Below are 19,199 nucleotides of genomic sequence, written 5' to 3'. Positions count from 1 at the left end.
TCAACACTCACAACCCATACGTGGGGGATTTTCAGTATGTTCTTCATAACACTTTCCCCTATCACTATACAAAAATTTGCAACTACACAAATGTTTTCTCCTAATTTTTGTTTGTTGAGTGGACTAACAGCCTTGGAACACAGCATGACTTCTTGCAGAACCTATGTGACCAACTGGCCTGTCCCTTCAGGACAGCAGCACTTCTTTCTGGTGAAAGGTGCTGACAGGGTACACTTTCAGCTCTCTGCTGAATGCACTAAAGGCGCCCATGCCAATGATCAGCCAGTGGGAGACCTGAGAAAGGCGTCTCATGGGCGCGATTGCTACTGGCCCCATCCTGGGGAGCAGAATACAGTCAGTTCGCTCTCTTGTGATCCAGCTTCCAGACAGAGCAGATGCTCTCAGTTTCTTTCCAATTTTCTGACGGAGCAAACTGAGTGAGTGACTGACTGACGGACGTCCGTCAGTCAGTCCGTCCGTCCGTCTGTGCTCTCTCCGACCAGATACCAGTTAGCTCAAACATGAGCCAACTTTCTCTCTGCTTCCTATTTCCTTACTTTGTGAACACCTAGACTAGCAGACGCCTCAACAGTTCGGCCCGGGTGAGCCCTCACGTACTCCTTGACGGTACCACGAGATTCTGATAATCCCCTGTTTTCGTTACAGACATCTCTTCAGTTACTCACAACCCATCCCTCTCCCATCCTTGGCACATTATATACATAGTTTACAACATTTACTTCAGAAGTATTATCCTGCAGGGATATGACATTTAGTAGTTTTCACAAGGGCGTGCCCTCTCTTTTCCAGCAACAACAAAGAGGGGTTGACTGCCATCAGATCAAGGGCAGGTTGCTTACAGCCCACAGTCTGTTCGTCTCTGGTGTAAAGTGTTTACAAACAATAAATACAAAAGAAGTGAAAGTTTATATGAACTGTGTTGTGTAAAATGATTTTGCAGTTGTTTAAATTTCCTAATAATCATCAAGGAGAAGTACAGCCCATAAGAAATTCTTCAAGACTTTAGAGTGTGCTGTCTATTCATCGTGTTTTTCCTGGGACAGTCCTTTTTTTCCAAAATGTCCTGCCGTTCTGACAGTTTTTTCGGGAACACTGAAATGTCCCACTTTCTTGTGATTCCCCTTGGCTGAAGCATTTTGTGATACCTAACGTTTGATTTTAAATTTACTGTGCAAATATATAAGCTACAAAGTGCCACTTGTACAACTTGCACTTTGTTTATTTACAGTTAAATTTTTGCACTGTTGGTAGTGCTACCAATTCGTAATAAGTTTTTTGATTGGTTCAGATAGCGAAAATTTTTCTTTCCACTGTGGTAAGCAGTCTGAAGACATAGTGGATACACGACAATTCTAAATTTATGCAATCACGTGAAAAACACCATTCATTTGGTGATTTGTCTTGCAATTCCTGGATCAAATGCTACTGTGGAATACGGGTTTCTCTTATTGAACCCTTTGTTGTCAGATAAAAAAATACAGAATGAATGCTGAAACACACAAGGGTACAATGTGCTGACTTTTATAACAACGCGTCAAAAGAAAATGCACTTCTCGATAAACACATAAAACTGAAAATTACAGTGACAGGGCGGCAGAATAACTGAAAAAAAGTCATTGCAGATCACCTGAGTGTACAATGCCAAGGTAAACTACGTTCATTAAATCTTGCCAATACAATTTGTGTTCCTATTTTGCTTATTCTAGGTCTTTTTCTATATTTTTTAAAATGCCCCCTTTACTAATAAAAATGAAATACACTCCCTACTTCGGACACACAAAAACCGGGTCGGTAGGTTACAAACTCCGGAGAAGGGCACGGCTGCGGCTGCAACGGGGGCTCTCACTCACCATCTGGTCGGTGCACGGGAACTGCTGCCGGCCCTCCACGGACGCCTGGCAGTTCAGCAGGTTCACACTCAGCTTCGCCAGGTCCTCCTCGGACAGGTTTGAACAGGACTTCTGAATCTTGAGCACCACCTGAAACACCAGGAAACACTGTGCACTGCTCTCACACTTCACAAGGAGCCTCGCTTCCCGTGTCCTGACGTGGCTAAATCCCAGACAAAAAATTAGTCACCCACAGGAACCGACACACTAATATCGCGTAACACTGCCCCGAGCCTCGATAACTGCCCGACTGTGGCAAGTAACAGAGTCCACAAGTTTCTTCTGGTACGCCGTATCCAGTCGAAGCCACTCACTGGCGATTACATCCTACAGACTTGCCAAACTCTGACCGTGTCGACTGTTACGTTTCCCCTGTTGTTCCGGGTAGTTGCAGGCATTTCTACATAACTAAGATCGGGTGATTTAGAGGGCCTCCGAAGTGCGACCGAATGCCCGAGTGTTTGCCAATCCTCAAATGCACACAGACACTGCTGTCATCGTCCCGGAAGACGGGAGTGTCTGCAGCAAACTTGTCACAAAGATGTAGAAGAAAGGGTAACGTGTGGTCATCCTCTGTCATTTTCATAGCAACACAAATCAGCAGGCACAAGTCACAACATGAAAAACATTCACAAAACAACACGGAACTACCTCCAGCTCGAGCTACAGATTCCACACACTGCCAGTTCAACACCTCGTCAGACTTTCAGTGCACTCAGTACCTCACACTGTTCGTATAGAGGAAAAATGGAGACTTGCCGGACCACATGTAACGGTACTTTGACTACCGTGCCTCCACCAATATAAAGATATAATTTACGATCGCGCATGCAGAAGAGCGCTGCGCCAGCGACCGATTTTTATAAATAATTTTTTTCTTTTTTTTTTTTTTTTTTTTACTTTTGCGTAGGTGTTTGTTTTTAACAACTAATTGATTACTCTCTCTTTCGTCTTCATACGAAAGATGTGTATTTTTCGGCGCTGTGTTGAATGTGCTTTTGGGTGGAAATTAAAATTATATTACAAAGCGAGGTTGTTTCAATAGTGATTCGAGGTGGTTATCGCCAAATTTGTAAATTGATCGTGACAGTGACAACTTGAAGAAGTTTTCAACAGACGGAGAAAAGTGAAAGACGGGTCGTCCTACAAGAGAAATTAGGACAGCCATGAAGACTATATTGTAATTAGTACTGTGTTTCTAAGATTATAAGGTAAATCTCAATTAGTTTCTGATGCTATTTCTGCACATTCGCTTTTTTTAGTGTTGCCGACCCTGTCTGCCATGCACGGTCAAATTACAGCACGATCTCAATCAGTAATACGAAGTCCGCCTTATCCGTAACTTATTCCATCAAAATTCAAAACCCAATCAGATTTTCTATTTTACATTTTCACGGCAGAACCCCGAGGAAAGGAAACACTACACACACTAAACACCTCCACTCAGCTACCGTGCAGTTTCTGCATCGTCTGGCCCACTGAAGATGTGCACCTTCGTGTGCAACTGCGAGAAGAGGTCTTTTGCGAGATACCCGACATCCGAGTGTCCACTGCGTGCAGTTCCCTTCTCGACGTTCACTCGGAAACTGGTCGAAATGGACCCGGATTCACAGGCAGCAGCAATTCGTGTCCCGTTCGGAACCAGTCGTCGCCGAGAAAGCGGTTCTCGACAGTCGAGGTCCGTTTAGAACCACTACTCTTCGCCGTGTTACGTGGCTGCAAATTGTGGACCATTCCCTGTAGAGATGTCGGACAGTCCACATTAACGCTTTAACAAATCGGGCAACTTCACACACAGGATGGTCTCAGGAATGTCCAAACACAGTAATAGTTCCTTTGACGTTCTACGAGGCCTCTACATCGGCCCACCTTATTGTGCCGACTGGCACGTACCGAACACCTGAACACTTCTCTGCCACAAATTATGTCAGCGGTGGAGGATCACACGACCACCCGGTACTAGTTCTCCACTGTGTACAGCGCTCCAAAGCCACTGGAGCACTTTTCTAATTGTGTGACTAATATTTTGTGTGGTCACTTCATCTGAAGTCAAACACACAACTCGCCTCGTATACTGGACTCGAGACGGTGACCCCGTCCCGAAACCGCGTAGGCTCATCGATTGAAATTATCTCTGTCTCCCTCGACCAGAGAAACACTGTAGCGTCAAACGGGTTGTGCGTGGGAAAGCATTGTTTCTGGAATGTTCCACTCCCGTATAACACCCACAATTGATAGCTGTTGGGGAAGTTCCCTAGATGTTTGCAACGAATGTTTAACTCCTCGTAAACTACTGACCCTTTCACTGCCGACTGTGCTGTAACAGTGCACACGTTAGTGGGCGGTCGGGATGCGCCGCACGGCTGTACCCACCGTGCTGGGCACAGCACGGCACCGAGCACTGCAGCGCCGGCTGTGTGGAGTCACTGTTGTTGCAGGCTCTTCTGTATTCATTCTCACCAATAAAATCTTAAAATAAACTGTATTCTGAATACTGTTTATTGCTGAAGTTTCTAAAGCTAGATACCGCCACAAGGAAGCACATTTCAGAAAGTTTTTTACGTGATACATCTCAAAACGAGACACAGAGCACAGTTTACAGCAGTAATGCGATACCTACCGTTTTTGTTCTTGTCGCACATGATGCATTTCGTTACGGGTCCGTGTTGTTTTACTGGCGTTTCGACGGTGCCTCGAAAGTGCCTTTCTTGAAGGCACAATAGATTTTCCTCGTCCGATCGACGACCTCCCGACACTTTCCTTTCTTGATGGTACGTCTCTAAAAATCTCTCAAATAAGGCCGAGATGAAATTTTGTGTCTGAATTATTCTTTCCGGTAGTAATCTTGCGAATAATGTGGTAATTTAGCACACATATGTCTACGGGGTGTACCATTTCAGTTTTTGTGTACACATCCCATTGAGCTAAGTATCTATTTGTCCATTGCACCCACACACTGACAAACAAGCAATGACCTTTGTTTAAACTGTTCAGTTTTTGTTTGCCCATCCAGTTTCATAGCTGATGTCATTGCAGCTGTATTGGCATGTCATCAATATACATACCTCTCTTTTGACATGCCACTTCAAAGCCACCATAATGTCTGTTGACCTAAATTATGTCTCATCTCTTTGCAGTTTGGTTTCAGGTCTTGGCGTACCTTTCCTATTCGTGAGAACAGAATATACCCCATTTTTTGTTTTTTCATGCAAATAGTGGAAAAGAAAAAAACTTGTACACATAGTATGTACTTATTACGGAAACCTCAAAATGTATATGCCCCACGTTAACACACTAGGCACGCTCAGCTATTGTCACAAATATACATCATTATCAAGTGAGGCACAATGACTGTGCACGGATATATATATCACTAGCAGTGAAATGAGTTACTGATACTTTTGATAGAGAGGAGGCCAGTGCAAAATGTTATTTTAAAAAGTATTTAAAAACTCTCAAATGCCTGCAACTGTTATATTTAATAATTACATCCTTTAATCATCATTTTCCTGTTTTATTGGACTTCAGTTCCAAGCAGCACATTACTTAAGATTGAAATTAACACAATGAAATAAATATGCTTTCAACCACAATACATCCAATAATTCTCATCCATGAGAAGGACATGTCTTACACTAACAAGACACACACACACACACACACACACACACACACACACACACATACACACACAGAGAGAGAGAGAGCACTCATGTTATGGAAAAAAATTAGAACTATCAACTTCACTTATTTTTGCAGATAGAGCCTTGTTTTCATTCAGAGGTATTACTTGGCCACAAGAACAAACTCGTTTCTCGACATACATCCTAAAAGGAAAATAATTGTGAACATGTAAGATATAGCACAACACATACTCTAATTGAAATGACACAAAAGCTACAGCACTGACAAAATCCTTCATTTTCAGCACTAGTCAGAATTACATAAAGTGAAGACCGGCAAAGAAATGGGTTACTTAGCCCAATCCTTTAATTAACACACCACACCGACTGAAAGCTCTCAGTTCTCTCCTTCACCTTCCTGTCACACACGTGGTAACCACGGTGTTACTTCTCGGAATCCACTGCAGCACGTAAAAGTCCACCACGTCAAATGACTTTTTGATGGAAGAATAATGCTCGTGCAGAATGGAAAAATCTGGCAGAAGGCAACCTTGGGGAAGATCAGTGTGGGTTCTGTAGAAATGCCTGAGGCAATACGGACACTATGACTTGCCACAGAAAATGCTCTAAAATATTCAGTGGAATATACTCTTTGGAATTCTGAGGGCAGGAGGGCTAAAATACAGGGATCAAAGGCTCATTTGCAACTTGTACAGAAACCACAGTGCAGTTGCAAACACTGAAGGATATGGAAGGGAAGCAGTAGTTGAGAAGTGAATATGACAGGTCGTAGTGTGTCCTCAAGGTTATTCAATCTGTACATTAAACAAGCAGTTAGGGGAAACCAAGGAGACCCCTGGAATGGGATTGAAAGTTCAAGCTCAGGCAACAAAATCATTGAGGTTTGCTGGTCATGATGATGACATTCTGTCAGAGACAGCAAAGGACCTAGAACTGCAGTTGAATGATATTGACAGTGTCTTGAAAGAAGGATACAAGATGAACATCAACAAAAGCAAAATGAGGATAATTTAATACAGTCGAATTAAATCAGGTGATGCTAAACGAATTAGATTAGGAAATGAGGCACTAAAAGTAGTAGTAAGTTTTGCTATTTGGGCAGTAAAATAACTGACAATGGCTGAAGTCCATAGAATATAAAATGCAGACTGGCAATGGCAAGAAACGAAATTCCGAAAAAGAGAAATTTGTTAACATCTAATATAAATTTAAGTGCTAGGAAGGTATCTGTGTGTATAGTATGGCTCTGAGCACTATGGGACTCAACTGCTGTGGTCATCAGTCCCCTAGAACTTAGAACTAGTTAAACCTATCTAAGCTAAGGACATCACACAACACCCAGCCATCACGAGGCAGAGAAAATCCCTGACCCCGCCGGGAATCGAACCCGGGAACCCGGTGTGGATAGTAGCCGTGTACAGAATTGAGATGTGGATGATAAACTGTTCGGACAAGAATAGAACAGAAACTTTTGGAAAGGGGTGCTACAAAAGAAAGCTGAGGATTAGATGGGTAGATCACATTACTAATGAGGTGGTACCTGAACCGAATTGGGGGAAAAGGAAATTAACGGCACATCTTGGTTAAAGGAAGGGATCAGTTGACAGGGCACAATCTGAGGCAGGAAGAAACTGTAACTTTGGTAATGGAGAGGAGAAGGTAGGTTAGGTGTGTGTGTGTGTGTGTGTGTGTGTGTGTGTGTGTGTGTGTGTGTGTGTGTTGGGAGGGGGTTAAAAATTGAAGGAGGAGACCCACGGATCAATACATCAACAGACTCAAACGGATGTAGGTTGCAGTGTCTATGAAGAGATGATGAGACTCGCGTAAGACAAGACTAGCATGAAGAGCTGCATCAAACCAGTGTTCTGACTGAAGACCACAACAGCAACAACTGCTCAACCAAAATAACTTGCATTCTGTTCACCAACTGACCACTCCAAACCCAATGTGTTACAACCGTGCACACGTACAAACCCACAAGCACCTTGTAGTGCTTGCATTACCCTCAAGCTCTAATTCACAAGAGCAACTTTCTTGTCTCAACTGACTATTGGTGGCAAGTGAATCCTCTGCAGCACCCCTGGCGTATTATTCCCGTACTGAGACTCGTCAGTCAAAATGGTTTTTGTGCACGTGTCGGTGAAAAAACTGCATGTATCGTGGAGGCTGTGTGCTGTGCAGTTTGGCAATCAAACAATGAAAGTGAGGTTGTGAGGGGCTACTGTTCCTACAAATAGTCCAAATGTGGTACAAGAATTAAGGAACCAGCAATGACATTAGAGTTTATTAATGACCAAATCAAAATTCGTAAGGATATTCTTGACATAGGTCATATGGTAAATTCTCCAAACTGCTAAGAACTGAAAGAAAGTGAAACACATCACCTGAAAACTTCCAAACATCTACATCTTCTGCGAGAGAAAATACAAACACATCGAACAATACTTAGACGGCAGTAAACAGTCCCTTTTTACTTTATCCTATGCAATTTTTTTAATAAATACCACATAATACTGACAATTACTTTAGCCCTGTTTTCACCGTTTGAATAATTTTAACTAAAAACATTTATCTATTTACATTCTTATTTATTCACAGTGTCAAATTTTCATTTGTCCAGTTATTGTAAAACCTAGATACCTTTATGATTACTGATATTTAATCTCTCTTGTTGAAGAACACTGGTAGGAAAAATATCAGGCCATCATGCAACCTCTGCAATATGTCATAAAACAAGGGAATCAATGGAAGTAAGATTAACAAGGCATAAAAGTACAAAACCCACTACTATGATACGAATCAGTGCTGCCAGAATCGATTATAACATTCTCACACTAGTGTACGATGCCACTGTCTTCTGCTTATTCCCTGCACTGTCTGCAGCATACTCAAGATTATAAAACACAACACTCTGAACAATCACCTGGTCAACTAAATTGTGGAACCACTCACGACACGGTTGGTAGCTGATTTATACACAAACACACGGGACAAATCCACGACCAGTAGCCAATGCGGGTGGCAGAAGGTGCTCGTGTAAAACAGGCTTCGGCGAACGCGAGTTGTGGCCGCACTGTGTTTGACAAACACTTTACTCGGCTGCCACAGTTTCGAACGACTTCCACTGAGAAACCTTATTTCCCTCAACAGTAAGCTTACCTGACAAAACCTGGGGCTCACACTGATACTGCTCTCAGATGAGGTTTATATGCATCACACTGCGAGCTCAACACGCGTCTGAGACCGCGGGAGCTTCAGCACCCATCTTTTCTTTTGTCTCCTCATAGAGCACGATTCCGCCAACACCATTTCTGTGCGACTGTCACTGACTAGGGGAAGGCCTCAGCTCGGCTTTGGCAGGTCACTTGTGTACCACCTGATATGAAGGCCTCCGAAGATGGTTTGATTCACTACCCTCCTTCCACCATTTTTGTGAAAGTAACCTTACATCCAATTGAGTCAAGATTGTCAACGTCTATAGATAATTGAAAACCGAGAATTTTTCCTTGTACGTGCAGTCCGCAATAGCTCATTTTCTGAACAACTGAAAAATGAAACTTCTATGACTGCCACTTACGTACCATTAAGGTTAACGACTGTGGCCCTGGCCAAGTGATAAAGGCACGTGTTCCATTCCTACATGCATTCTGTAGCATACTTTTTCTCCATATCAAAGTTAGTGGAAACAGGAGGGTTAATGAAGTAAATAAATCAATAACAAATAATAACAAGGTAGGTGAGTAAATATCTCAACTGGTTTCACACATATACACTGATGAAAAAAAACTGCAACACCGAGGAGGAGTTGAAAGTTGGTAGACATGTTTCTACAGCTGAAATATGCCTCGAGGTTGCCACAAGTTTCCCCAAGTCAAATTCCCCAATATTTCCCCGATTTCCAGAGAAGTTTCAGGATTTTTCCCTGAAAATTTTTAGATCTCAAAGATAAGTTAAGACGTAAGTTGACAAGCTGTCTTTGCAGCCACGGTACAAGAAACAATAGTGCAAACGAGGAAATAACTAAAAAAATTTGCAATCAGATAGCGTTTCCTAATGTGAGCAAAAATCTTAAGTACTAACATCAACATCTTTTGTAATGAACTGTTTTTAGAGGGAGAAAGCAAGCCGGATGATGTGTGTGTTTCATTAAGACACTGATGTCAATTAATTCCAATGAAATGAAACACATTTGGTGGCAAAAATACAGATTTTCTTGGAGTAGCAAGACAAATTTAAAATACCTTCAATGATTTCAGAAATAACCTCAGAAAAAAGGAGGCCTCTTGAAAGAAGTGTATAAGGCAGGGAAGGATTGTGTGAACCGACACTGTAGGTGACCGCCAATAAAATGTCAGTTCTACTATGTTCGTTATTGTCAGTTATTACCCACTGTGTTATATCTATTGCTTTACAGGTATTGTGTGATTTTTCTTTCGAGAAATATATGAGAATATAGCGTACAAACTGCCACGCTTCCTAATGTATAAACTACTTTCAAAGTTTCAAAATGCACTGAAAGAAATAAAATATCTAAAAAATGCCACACTGTACAATGTACCTGTAGCGAGACGGTCGCAATTCCTGAAATCCATCGCCTGTGGCCTCTGGCCTGCCAAGGAACACGACAGTCCTCAGTCCACGGATAAACCACAAAAATCTGCCGCATTATGCCACACACAAACAGACCTGGCCTGCTGGAAGATCAGTGAAACTAGATCCGACGAACAGGGCCTGCACGTCAGTGGAAAACGAACGGTTTCAGATCGGCAGACCCGATCCCGTTACAGATACCTGCAGAAACGGCCTGCGGTTTTGGCCCGTCACAGAAATCCACGCGTGTAGCCAGCTACTCACGAACCACAGACGGCATGTCGACGAAATAAGACTGCGTCGATCAATCCGTGCAACAGGTAATTTATTAAAACACTCTGAGAACCAATAATAATGAGGATAGGTAGCAAGTCACTGTAAAGATGATTGCTGAGCCACAGATGGGCACGTAGAAAAGACAGACAAACTCTCACAACTAAATTTTCTGCCACAGCTTTTGTCCGACAACGAGAGCACACACATATTTGTACAGTCACTCAGCCAATTCGTGCACACGTGACAAATGTCTAAGGCCACTGTGTCTACAGCCTACAACCAGATCCAAGCAAACTGCTATTCGTGCCTCTCACTGGCAACTGCTAGGCTAGCAGCAAGTAGCGGTGGCAGCAGTGATTGCAAGCTGAGGGGAGGGGTAGGGTGGGGAGGGGCGGAGCAGTAAGAATGAGGGAGTAGGGAAGCGGCACGTGTGCCCCCACCCCCAAATATTTCTCTGATCTCTGATGTGTTTGAAATTCCCTGATTTCCAGAACCTGTGGCAACCGTGTGTCTATTCAAATTTCGTGCTAGTTGCATAAGAGGGGCACCAGTAGCACATCTAGAAGGATGCAAATCATGTTTGCTTTGAATACACACTGTAACAGTCTTGAGCTTCAGTTACCTTTGAGATGGACTTTTGTGAGCTCGTGTTAGTCAAGACTGCCTTTAAGGCAACAAAGACACTTATCGACACCTCACCGAGCTTGAACGAGGTCATATACAGGGTGTCCAGAAAAGGGCTTCCCGATTTCAAAATCAAATATCTCGAAAACAAAGATCGATAGAGGAATGCAGTAAACAGTATGTTTATTGTGAAAGCTGTAAGAAGTTTATACAGCAGTTTGAAATAATAGTTACAAAAGCTGCTAACAGATGGCGCTGTACACTGTACAGCTCGTATCAGCGTACGTAAGTGAAATAATCGAACGAAAACAATCTTTGCAAACAGTCACATCACAATGTTTTCAAAATTTTCACCATTGGCACTACAGAGGTGGCGCAAACGAAGAATGAAATTCGCCATCACATTTCGTAGTGTCTCAACCGAAATGGATTCACGTGCCACAGAGATCGCCGATTCGAGCTCGTCCAGCGTGGCGGGAAGCTTCGGGTAGACCGTGTCTTTCACTGTGCCCCACAAAAAAAGTCATGGGGAGTCAAATCCGGCAAATATGGAGGCCAATCCGTGCCTGCACCAGTAAATTTGGGATATTCCAAAGCAATGACTCGATTACCGAAGTATTCCTGAAGAAAGCGAAACACTTGTTCGGTCCGATGTGGTCGGGCTCCGTCTCGCATAAACAATTCAGTACCTGGTCGATCCTCTAACACTTGCCGTGTGGCGACAAATTGTTCCAACATTGCAACGTAATGTGCACCAGTGACCGTTTCTCGAATGAAAAAAGGGCCAGTAATGGCTCTGCTGCATACTGCAGCCCACACAGTAACTTTAGGAGAATACAGGGGTTTCGCTTCACACCAATACGGCTTTTCGGAACCCCAAAATCGCCAGTTCTGCTTATTCACGTATCCATTCAGGTGGAAGTGTGCTTCATCTGTAAACCAGATGCAGCCAACATCAAATCCTTCACTATCAATCATTGTGAGCATCTGATTAGCAAAGGCAACCCTCTGTTGCACAGCTCGTACGGTTACGGCCCGGTGCGTTTGAATTTCGAATGGAAACACGTGTAGGCTCTTTCTCAGTATTTTCTGCGTGCCGGAATGCTTGAAACCAGTCTCAGATGCAATTCTACGGACGGACGACATCGCGTTTCGCTGAATAATTCCAGAAACTGTGGCGATATTTTCAGGCGTAACTGCGGTTTGCTTGCGGCCAACACGCCCCACTAGGTCATCAGTTACGCTGCCTGTTCGTCGAAATTTTGCGAAGAGTGTACGAACGGTTTTCGCATCGGGTCCTTTTGGAACATTAAATCGTGCTCGAAAACTTTGCCTTGTTGTCGTAGGACTCTCTTCTAACCTGTGGTACTCTAGCACCAGAAAAACGCATCGATCAATGGAGTACACGGTTTTGATCTCTTCCTTCGGTACGCTAACCCCCTTTCACGTTTCAATAGCGGAACTGATCGCTCTGTGCTTCGGATCACTATTTATACTAGGCATTACGTATGGCGATTACAGCGCCGTCTGTTAGCAGCTTTTGTAACTATTATTTCAAACTGCTGTATAAACTTCTTACATCTTTCACAATAAATATACCGTTTACTGCATTCCTCTACCGACCTTTGTTTTCGAGATATTTAATTTTGAAATCGGGGAGTCCTTTTCTGGACACCCTGTAACAGGGCTACGAGAAGCTGGAAGTTCCTTCTGCAGTACTGCAGAAACACTCGGCAGGAATACGGCCACAGTACACGACTGCCGGCAGCGGCGGTCGTGAGAACGTACGATCGCAAAGAGGATCGGCTACGGCACTACCGAGAGGGAAGACGGTCACATTTGGTGTACGGCTCTGGCACATTGTAGGGCATCTGCAGCAACAATATGAGCAGCGGTTGACACCGCAGAGGCACAAGTAACTGCTGAAAACTGGTCACTTCAAAAACAGCTCTGAGCTAGATGCCCTGTAGAGTGCACTCCAATGACTCCAAACAAGCGCCACTTGCTACTTCAGTGGTATCGAGCGAGAGCTCACTAGAGGGCAGGGTGGAAGTGTGTTGCGTTTTCTGACGAGAGCTGCCTCGGTGCCAGTGGTGGCCGTGTGCTGGTTGGGGGCGGCCAGTGGAGGGCCCGCAACTGACGGGTCTGCGTGCTGGACACACTGGAGCTACACCTGGAGTTACGGTCTCTGGTGCGATTTTGTATAACAGCAGGAGCACTCTCTCGGTTAGCCCACACACCCTGACTGTAAAATTTTACACGAGTCTGGTGATTTGACCTGTTGTTCTGGTATTCGTGAACAGCATTCCCCGAGGCTTCTTCCGACAAGATAACGTTCCTCCACATACCGGTGTTGAAACCCGGCACGCTCTACTAACTGTAGACACGTCGCCTCGGCCTGCTCGATCACCAGACCCGTCTCCAGTCGGGAACATACGGGTCACCGTCGGACCGAGACTCTGGCGTCATCCACGACCGGCATTAACCGTCCCTGTACCGACCGTCCGAGTGCGGCAGGCGTGGAACTCCACCCCGTAAACTGACTTACGGCACCTATACGACACAATGCGTGCACGTTAGCATTCTCGCATTCGACAATGTGGTGGCTATACCGGTTATTAGTATAGCATCACTTCACATTTGCAGAGTCTTATCTCACACTTACATTAACTTGTAATCTTGCCATGTAACCTATACAAATGTTTACCCAAAATTTCATTACTCTACATTAATTATTTTTTTGGTGCTATATTTTTCATCCGAAGGCGCATTTTCTTTGCGAGTTTTTACTACAGGCAACATCTATCTAGTTGTTAAAAGGAATGTGATGAGACATAAAACAGGAGTAAAAGAGCGATTGTAAAATGACGAGGATTAAAATTGTAAGGCTTCATTAATCCAAGTTGTTTCAAAACTTTATTTACCTACCTTGTTATTAGTCATTTATTTACCTTAACCTTCCTATTCCCACAAACTTCGATGCAGAAAAAAAAAACATATGGAAAAAAAAAAAAAAAAATACAGAATGCACATAGGAATCAAATACAGGTCTTCCACTCCTAATGCAGTTGCTTGGTCATTTGGCCAGTACCACATTCGTGAAGGGCATTAACATTATGAGTTTATAAGCAGTGGTTTTAAGACTTTCTTTTCTCTATTTCTCAGAAAATAAGCATTTGTGGACCCCATACATGACAAAAATCAGTTTTCAGCTATATCAATCCCATCAGTTTTGTGTCGACAGCTAGTCACAAACTTTAGGGGTGCTTTTCACAAAACTGTGAGGATGGCGAACACGAGCCAAATCTGACTGCTGTAGAGGCCTTCCCCTTGTAAGTCATTCAACTGAACAGCAACACAGTTCAGATATAGGAGGCAGACCGCAGTCACCACCAAACTGATGATGGGGAGCATTACTTGCTGAGCTTGCTCCCCAGCCATACAATAACTGAGCTGAAGAATCAGCTGTCACCTATTCAAAGCAACCATCCCAGCATCCATGTTGAGACACGGAAGGAAAATGTAAAATAATCTAATTCTAGGCAGCCAAGCGAGAATTTCAACTCCGTCCCACCACGACATGGTTCATATAACGTAAGCTTAATGTAAGCTGAAAGAATAAAACATGTTTTTTACCATAATGAAAGAGGGTTTTCATCAATGTACATTGTATCCAATAACTCGAACGTAACCCCAGCCCAAAACAGTAATTTACATTGCACAAGTAATCCACCTTGGCTTCAAACGGATAGCACTAAATACCTACTGCAAGACGACTTGTTTAGTACGGCAGTAACAAATTATATACACGATGCTTTCCCATGAATCACACTACCTGTTAGTGAAAGCTTTATCAAAATCCTACTTCAGTTCCTGAGATTAACCTAACCAGACGAACTATAGTGGGAGGACTTTCAGTATGTATGGATATTGGAATACCTAAATATAAAAACTATGCATCCAGCAGACCAGTATGTGCACCATCATGCCTTACACAAAGATCTAGGATGTCGAGTCCCGATTAATTAGCTGCAAACAGGACTGTGAGCTGGCTCCTTTGTAATGTTTTCAGATCTGAAAGAGAGTAGAAGCCTTCTTCAGTTACCTAGGACAGGTGAGTGGAATGGAGAGGAGTGTTATTGGACTAGGAAGCATTCTGAATTTCTAGCAGGTATTGTTTCAACAGGTCAAGAATTTACGTCACATATACAGTGTCCCTCTCCTAAGAGTTGTCAGGTGTATTTTCTCTGGTGTCTCAACAGATATCTGCAATTACCTTTTTTATGGGGGGGAGTGTGGGGGGGGGGTGGGGGTGGGGGGTGGGGAGTTCAAGTTCATTTTCGGGCGCAAAAACAGCTGAGGTCTTAAGGATCCACGTCATAACCTTAAATAATCAAGATGTAAAAGAAGTTGTAAGCGACAAACGTTAAGCCCGACCAAAGGAGAGAAAGAGCTAAAACAAAGGACTTCCCCTCGGAGGTAGGTCTACAAAATATGCCGTAGAGACATCGGAGGTCCCGAAGCACAGATTAAATGTCCTTTGTCCTATTGCTACGATGGATAAAAACTCGACTGCAGTCAACAGCACGCATGTAAACATACACTGGAATGTAAGTGATTAAAATAAGGCCCAATACGAAACCTAGCTAAAATTATCTCCTCGTGTCGGAGGGCCAATAGGAGGTCAGCCAAGCCACTGGGAGAGGTTTTAATTCCCCAGAGCTTCTTCCTGTGTGAAAAGACTAGGTACGAAAGAGCTAGCAGGCTGAGGTAGGAGTAGTGCAGCAACGTCAGCGGCCTCATTTCCCACGAGACTGATGCGACCAGGAAGCCACACGAAAATCAAGGTGGCTCTTTCAACAGCACACAAGTAGAAGCTTTCTTCAACCCATCGAACGAAGGTACGGACTGTGTATAGCACACAGAGGCTCTGAAGGGCACTAACAGAATCTGAGTGTACAACAATTAAAAAGCCCGTGTCGCCAGACGGATTCGGTGGGCAAATACGGGGCGAAGAGCTCTGCGTTAAAAATTGAGCAGTGTTCTGTAAGCCGACACCGAAAACGGTCGGTATCGATGACAAAAGCACACCTGACACCACGGACAGTCAGAGTCGTCAGTGTACACGAAGGTGCAACCGTTAGGTCGTGTGCGAACGTACGGAGCATTTTCCTCGGGAAGCAAATTACATGCGAGATGCACACGAGCCACTACGTGAAGCCGAGGCAGCGAAAGGTTCACACGCATGGGAACGTGGCAGGTAGTGTGAAGTCAAGCTGCCAGAGCAGTAGCAGAAAGCGAACTCCAGAAGGTAATAGAGAGGAAGGGCGTGCCCCATACTGCCAGTCGAGGGAGTCATCGAAAAAGAGGACACGGGACAGGTGGCCAGGCGTGGCTGGGGAGGACATCGCGCCCGTATCACAGTTGTAGTTCAGCAGCTTCCGCACAGAGGCTCTCGACCGGGCTAAGGTAAAAGGCACCGGTGGCCAAATGGATTCCACGATGGTGGATTGTGTTATAAGGGTGTAAGAGGATGACTTGCAGATGCATAAACGAAACACCCACTGCCTAGTTTTAGATGCACAAGGGATCGGTACAAACGGAGGAGGGCGGTCCGGTCCGCTGCCCGGGAGGTACCGCTTAGAACACGTACGACATTGAGGGACCAGATACGGCACACAGCCAGGTACGACACGTGTTGGGGACCCAAAACGTTTCCTATTAAGCACGAGCCCCAGGAATTTCACAGTTACAGCGAAGGGAAGAGCAACAGGCCCAGGTGTAAAGACAGTGGAAGAAACCCACTGTGTTGCCAGGAACTCATACAAGCAGTTACGTCAGTGAAAAAGTGAAAGCCACCTCCGATACTCCACAAGTAAAGACAATTGAGACGTCACCGAAGATGCTGTTCGAGGACAAAGTCAGTGGAGAACTGCAACAGATCGCAAAATCTGTCAACAAAAAGAGAGCCGGAGATACCCGGGAAGAGAGAGTTCATAATAGGGTTAATGGGTGTAGCAAAGAGGATGAGCAGTAACTGGCCAAAACGCCAGAGAATGTATGTGTGTGTGTGTGTGTGTGTGTGTGTGTGTGTGTGTGTGTGTGTGTGTGTGAGAGAGACGACTCTCAGGAGGAACACGTAGTATACCTTACTGTAAGAGGTGTCTTGCAGTGGCTTCACTCTTGCAGCTCACTGGCCTGACACTTTCTACAGCAGACAAAAATCGAACAACGGAAATTCCAGGTCGGAACATAAACAATGCAAGGAAAAGATAGGTCGCCACTTATCATAAAGATGACACATTAAGCTGCAGACAGGCACAATTAAAAAACACTTATACATTAGCTTTGGTCACAGCCTTTGTCAGAAAGATAAACACACACACACACACATTCACACACACAAGCAAACATGCCTCACATATACATGACTGCCATCTTCAGCAGCTCGAGCTAGAATGTGTGACTGAACATGTGTGTGTTTCCCTTTCTTTTTCCGACGAAGGTTGTGACCGAATGCTAATGTGTAAGTGTCTTTTAATTCTGCCTGTTTGCAACTTCACATGTCATCTTTGTGGTTAGTAGCAACCTGTCTTTTCCTTACAGTGCTGACCTTCTAGGGACATTTACATTATAGTATACTGTTCCTATTACTCTAACAATACTGGTTCACATCCACCAGAGACGAGCACTGGTCTACAACTTGTTCTGTTTACTTAGAGAGAATAAATGTATCTCACTCTGTCCCTAAATTACTCAGTTTTCTCAGAGATAAGTACTATGCCACGAGTCGTTCTAACTTTTTACAAAAACAACTATTGTCATGTTCACAGCTAAATGATATTTATGTCAGGAACTGTAAAGACAGATCTCTGGCACGACAGAAGAAGCCGTGAGGACCACACGATGAATGTGATGTGGGAGGACAATAAAATAAGCAATTTGCCAAGATTTGTAAGGTGAAGTACTCTGGCAATAAAAGAACGAATAAGGTGACAGACTTAGATCTGTAAGAAATGAAAGCGTAATAACTGAGGCACAGAGTAAACGGTGTACGAGAGAAAGAAAGGGAGGCGTGTTGTGGAGACTACATTAAGTCACGAGAAGCCAATGAAGTACCTGGGACGTAATTTGTAGCCATATAGGGAAAGGCTTCCTATCCCCTCCACTCAGCTTCTGAAAGATGAAGAATAAGAAACAAAGGGAGCCAACAAGTCAACACAAAGCCCTTCGACATTACGTCATTTTGAGGACGGCGGGATCGAAGGGGAAAGTAAAATAAATAACTAAACAATAAAACTCCAGAACCTAGCACCCAGCAGCAGAAGTCAGATGGTAAGACAGTAGGAGCCACTTACAGGTTGGAGTTCATAAGCAACCACTGTACCTGTGTGTAGGACTAAGCTTTAGCTTGGAGGTATCTCAGTCAGGAAAATCAGTCTATAAATTGAGATTGATAATAAACTCAAATGTAATTTTACCTTCCGAGTTTCTGACTTCTACTTGTCACTGACCAGTCACATATATCCACCTTAGGGAATTTACATCAGACAATCGATCGTTTCTCGAAATCGGGTGAACTGTCCGGATTCCCTTCAATACGAACTCTAATTGCTCAATCCCTCGAAAAACTCTCACTCGGGACGTGACAATGTGTCAACTCGCTACCACAGACAAGAGTCAGTGGCATTCCAAAACTGAACACAGTCTTCCTCGTAGATTGCTTACTGCTGCGCAGAACTCATTTCTGTCATGTCGAGGCTGCAGCTGTTCCTGTACAATGAGTGCTGCCATACTACTGCTTGTCCTTGTGGTGTCCCCTTATTTGCAGTACACCTACAGCTACTAGTTTCAGGTTCACAGGGTACATGTCACGTAGCTTCCATTTTTCCTTACTGCTTTCCTAATTTGTGGAGGCTTCCAATCTCAGTTAGGGTGATTTCAAATACACACGTCCTTGCCAGCTTTCAGCATTTTATGTGCCACCTTGCCGCTGTTACCTACGGACGTGCCATCACAGTGCAATGACCACGGGCACACCGGCTCGCTCGCCCGAGTCACCTAATTCCCAGTCCTTCGGAATATGTGTTGCTGGGGGTTGTTCCTCACGTGAATTCTCTTCCAGTTCACATTAATGAACTCACACCCGTGACAC

The 19,199-nt window shown here is 44.0% G+C and overlaps 1 protein-coding gene across 6 annotated transcripts in view; it reads right to left on the bottom strand.

The window, feature by feature from the left end:
* The window catches only part of LOC126213465 (protein brambleberry-like), a 204,607-nt gene that overhangs the window by 159,565 nt on the left and 25,843 nt on the right, over positions 1 to 19,199 (bottom strand). For all 6 annotated transcript variants that reach the window (XM_049941241.1, XM_049941243.1, XM_049941244.1 and 3 more), the window contains exon 3: positions 1,872 to 2,000. In XM_049941241.1, coding sequence (XP_049797198.1) covers positions 1,872 to 2,000 — 129 coding nt within the window. The remainder of the gene's footprint in view (positions 1 to 1,871; positions 2,001 to 19,199) is intronic.

Source organism: Schistocerca nitens, chromosome 11 (assembly GCF_023898315.1).
Source record: "Schistocerca nitens isolate TAMUIC-IGC-003100 chromosome 11, iqSchNite1.1, whole genome shotgun sequence".
NCBI classification, from domain to species: domain Eukaryota; kingdom Metazoa; phylum Arthropoda; class Insecta; order Orthoptera; family Acrididae; genus Schistocerca; species Schistocerca nitens.
Note: the sequence above shows the minus strand (reverse complement) of the source record. Positions and strands in the feature narration are given on the sequence as shown.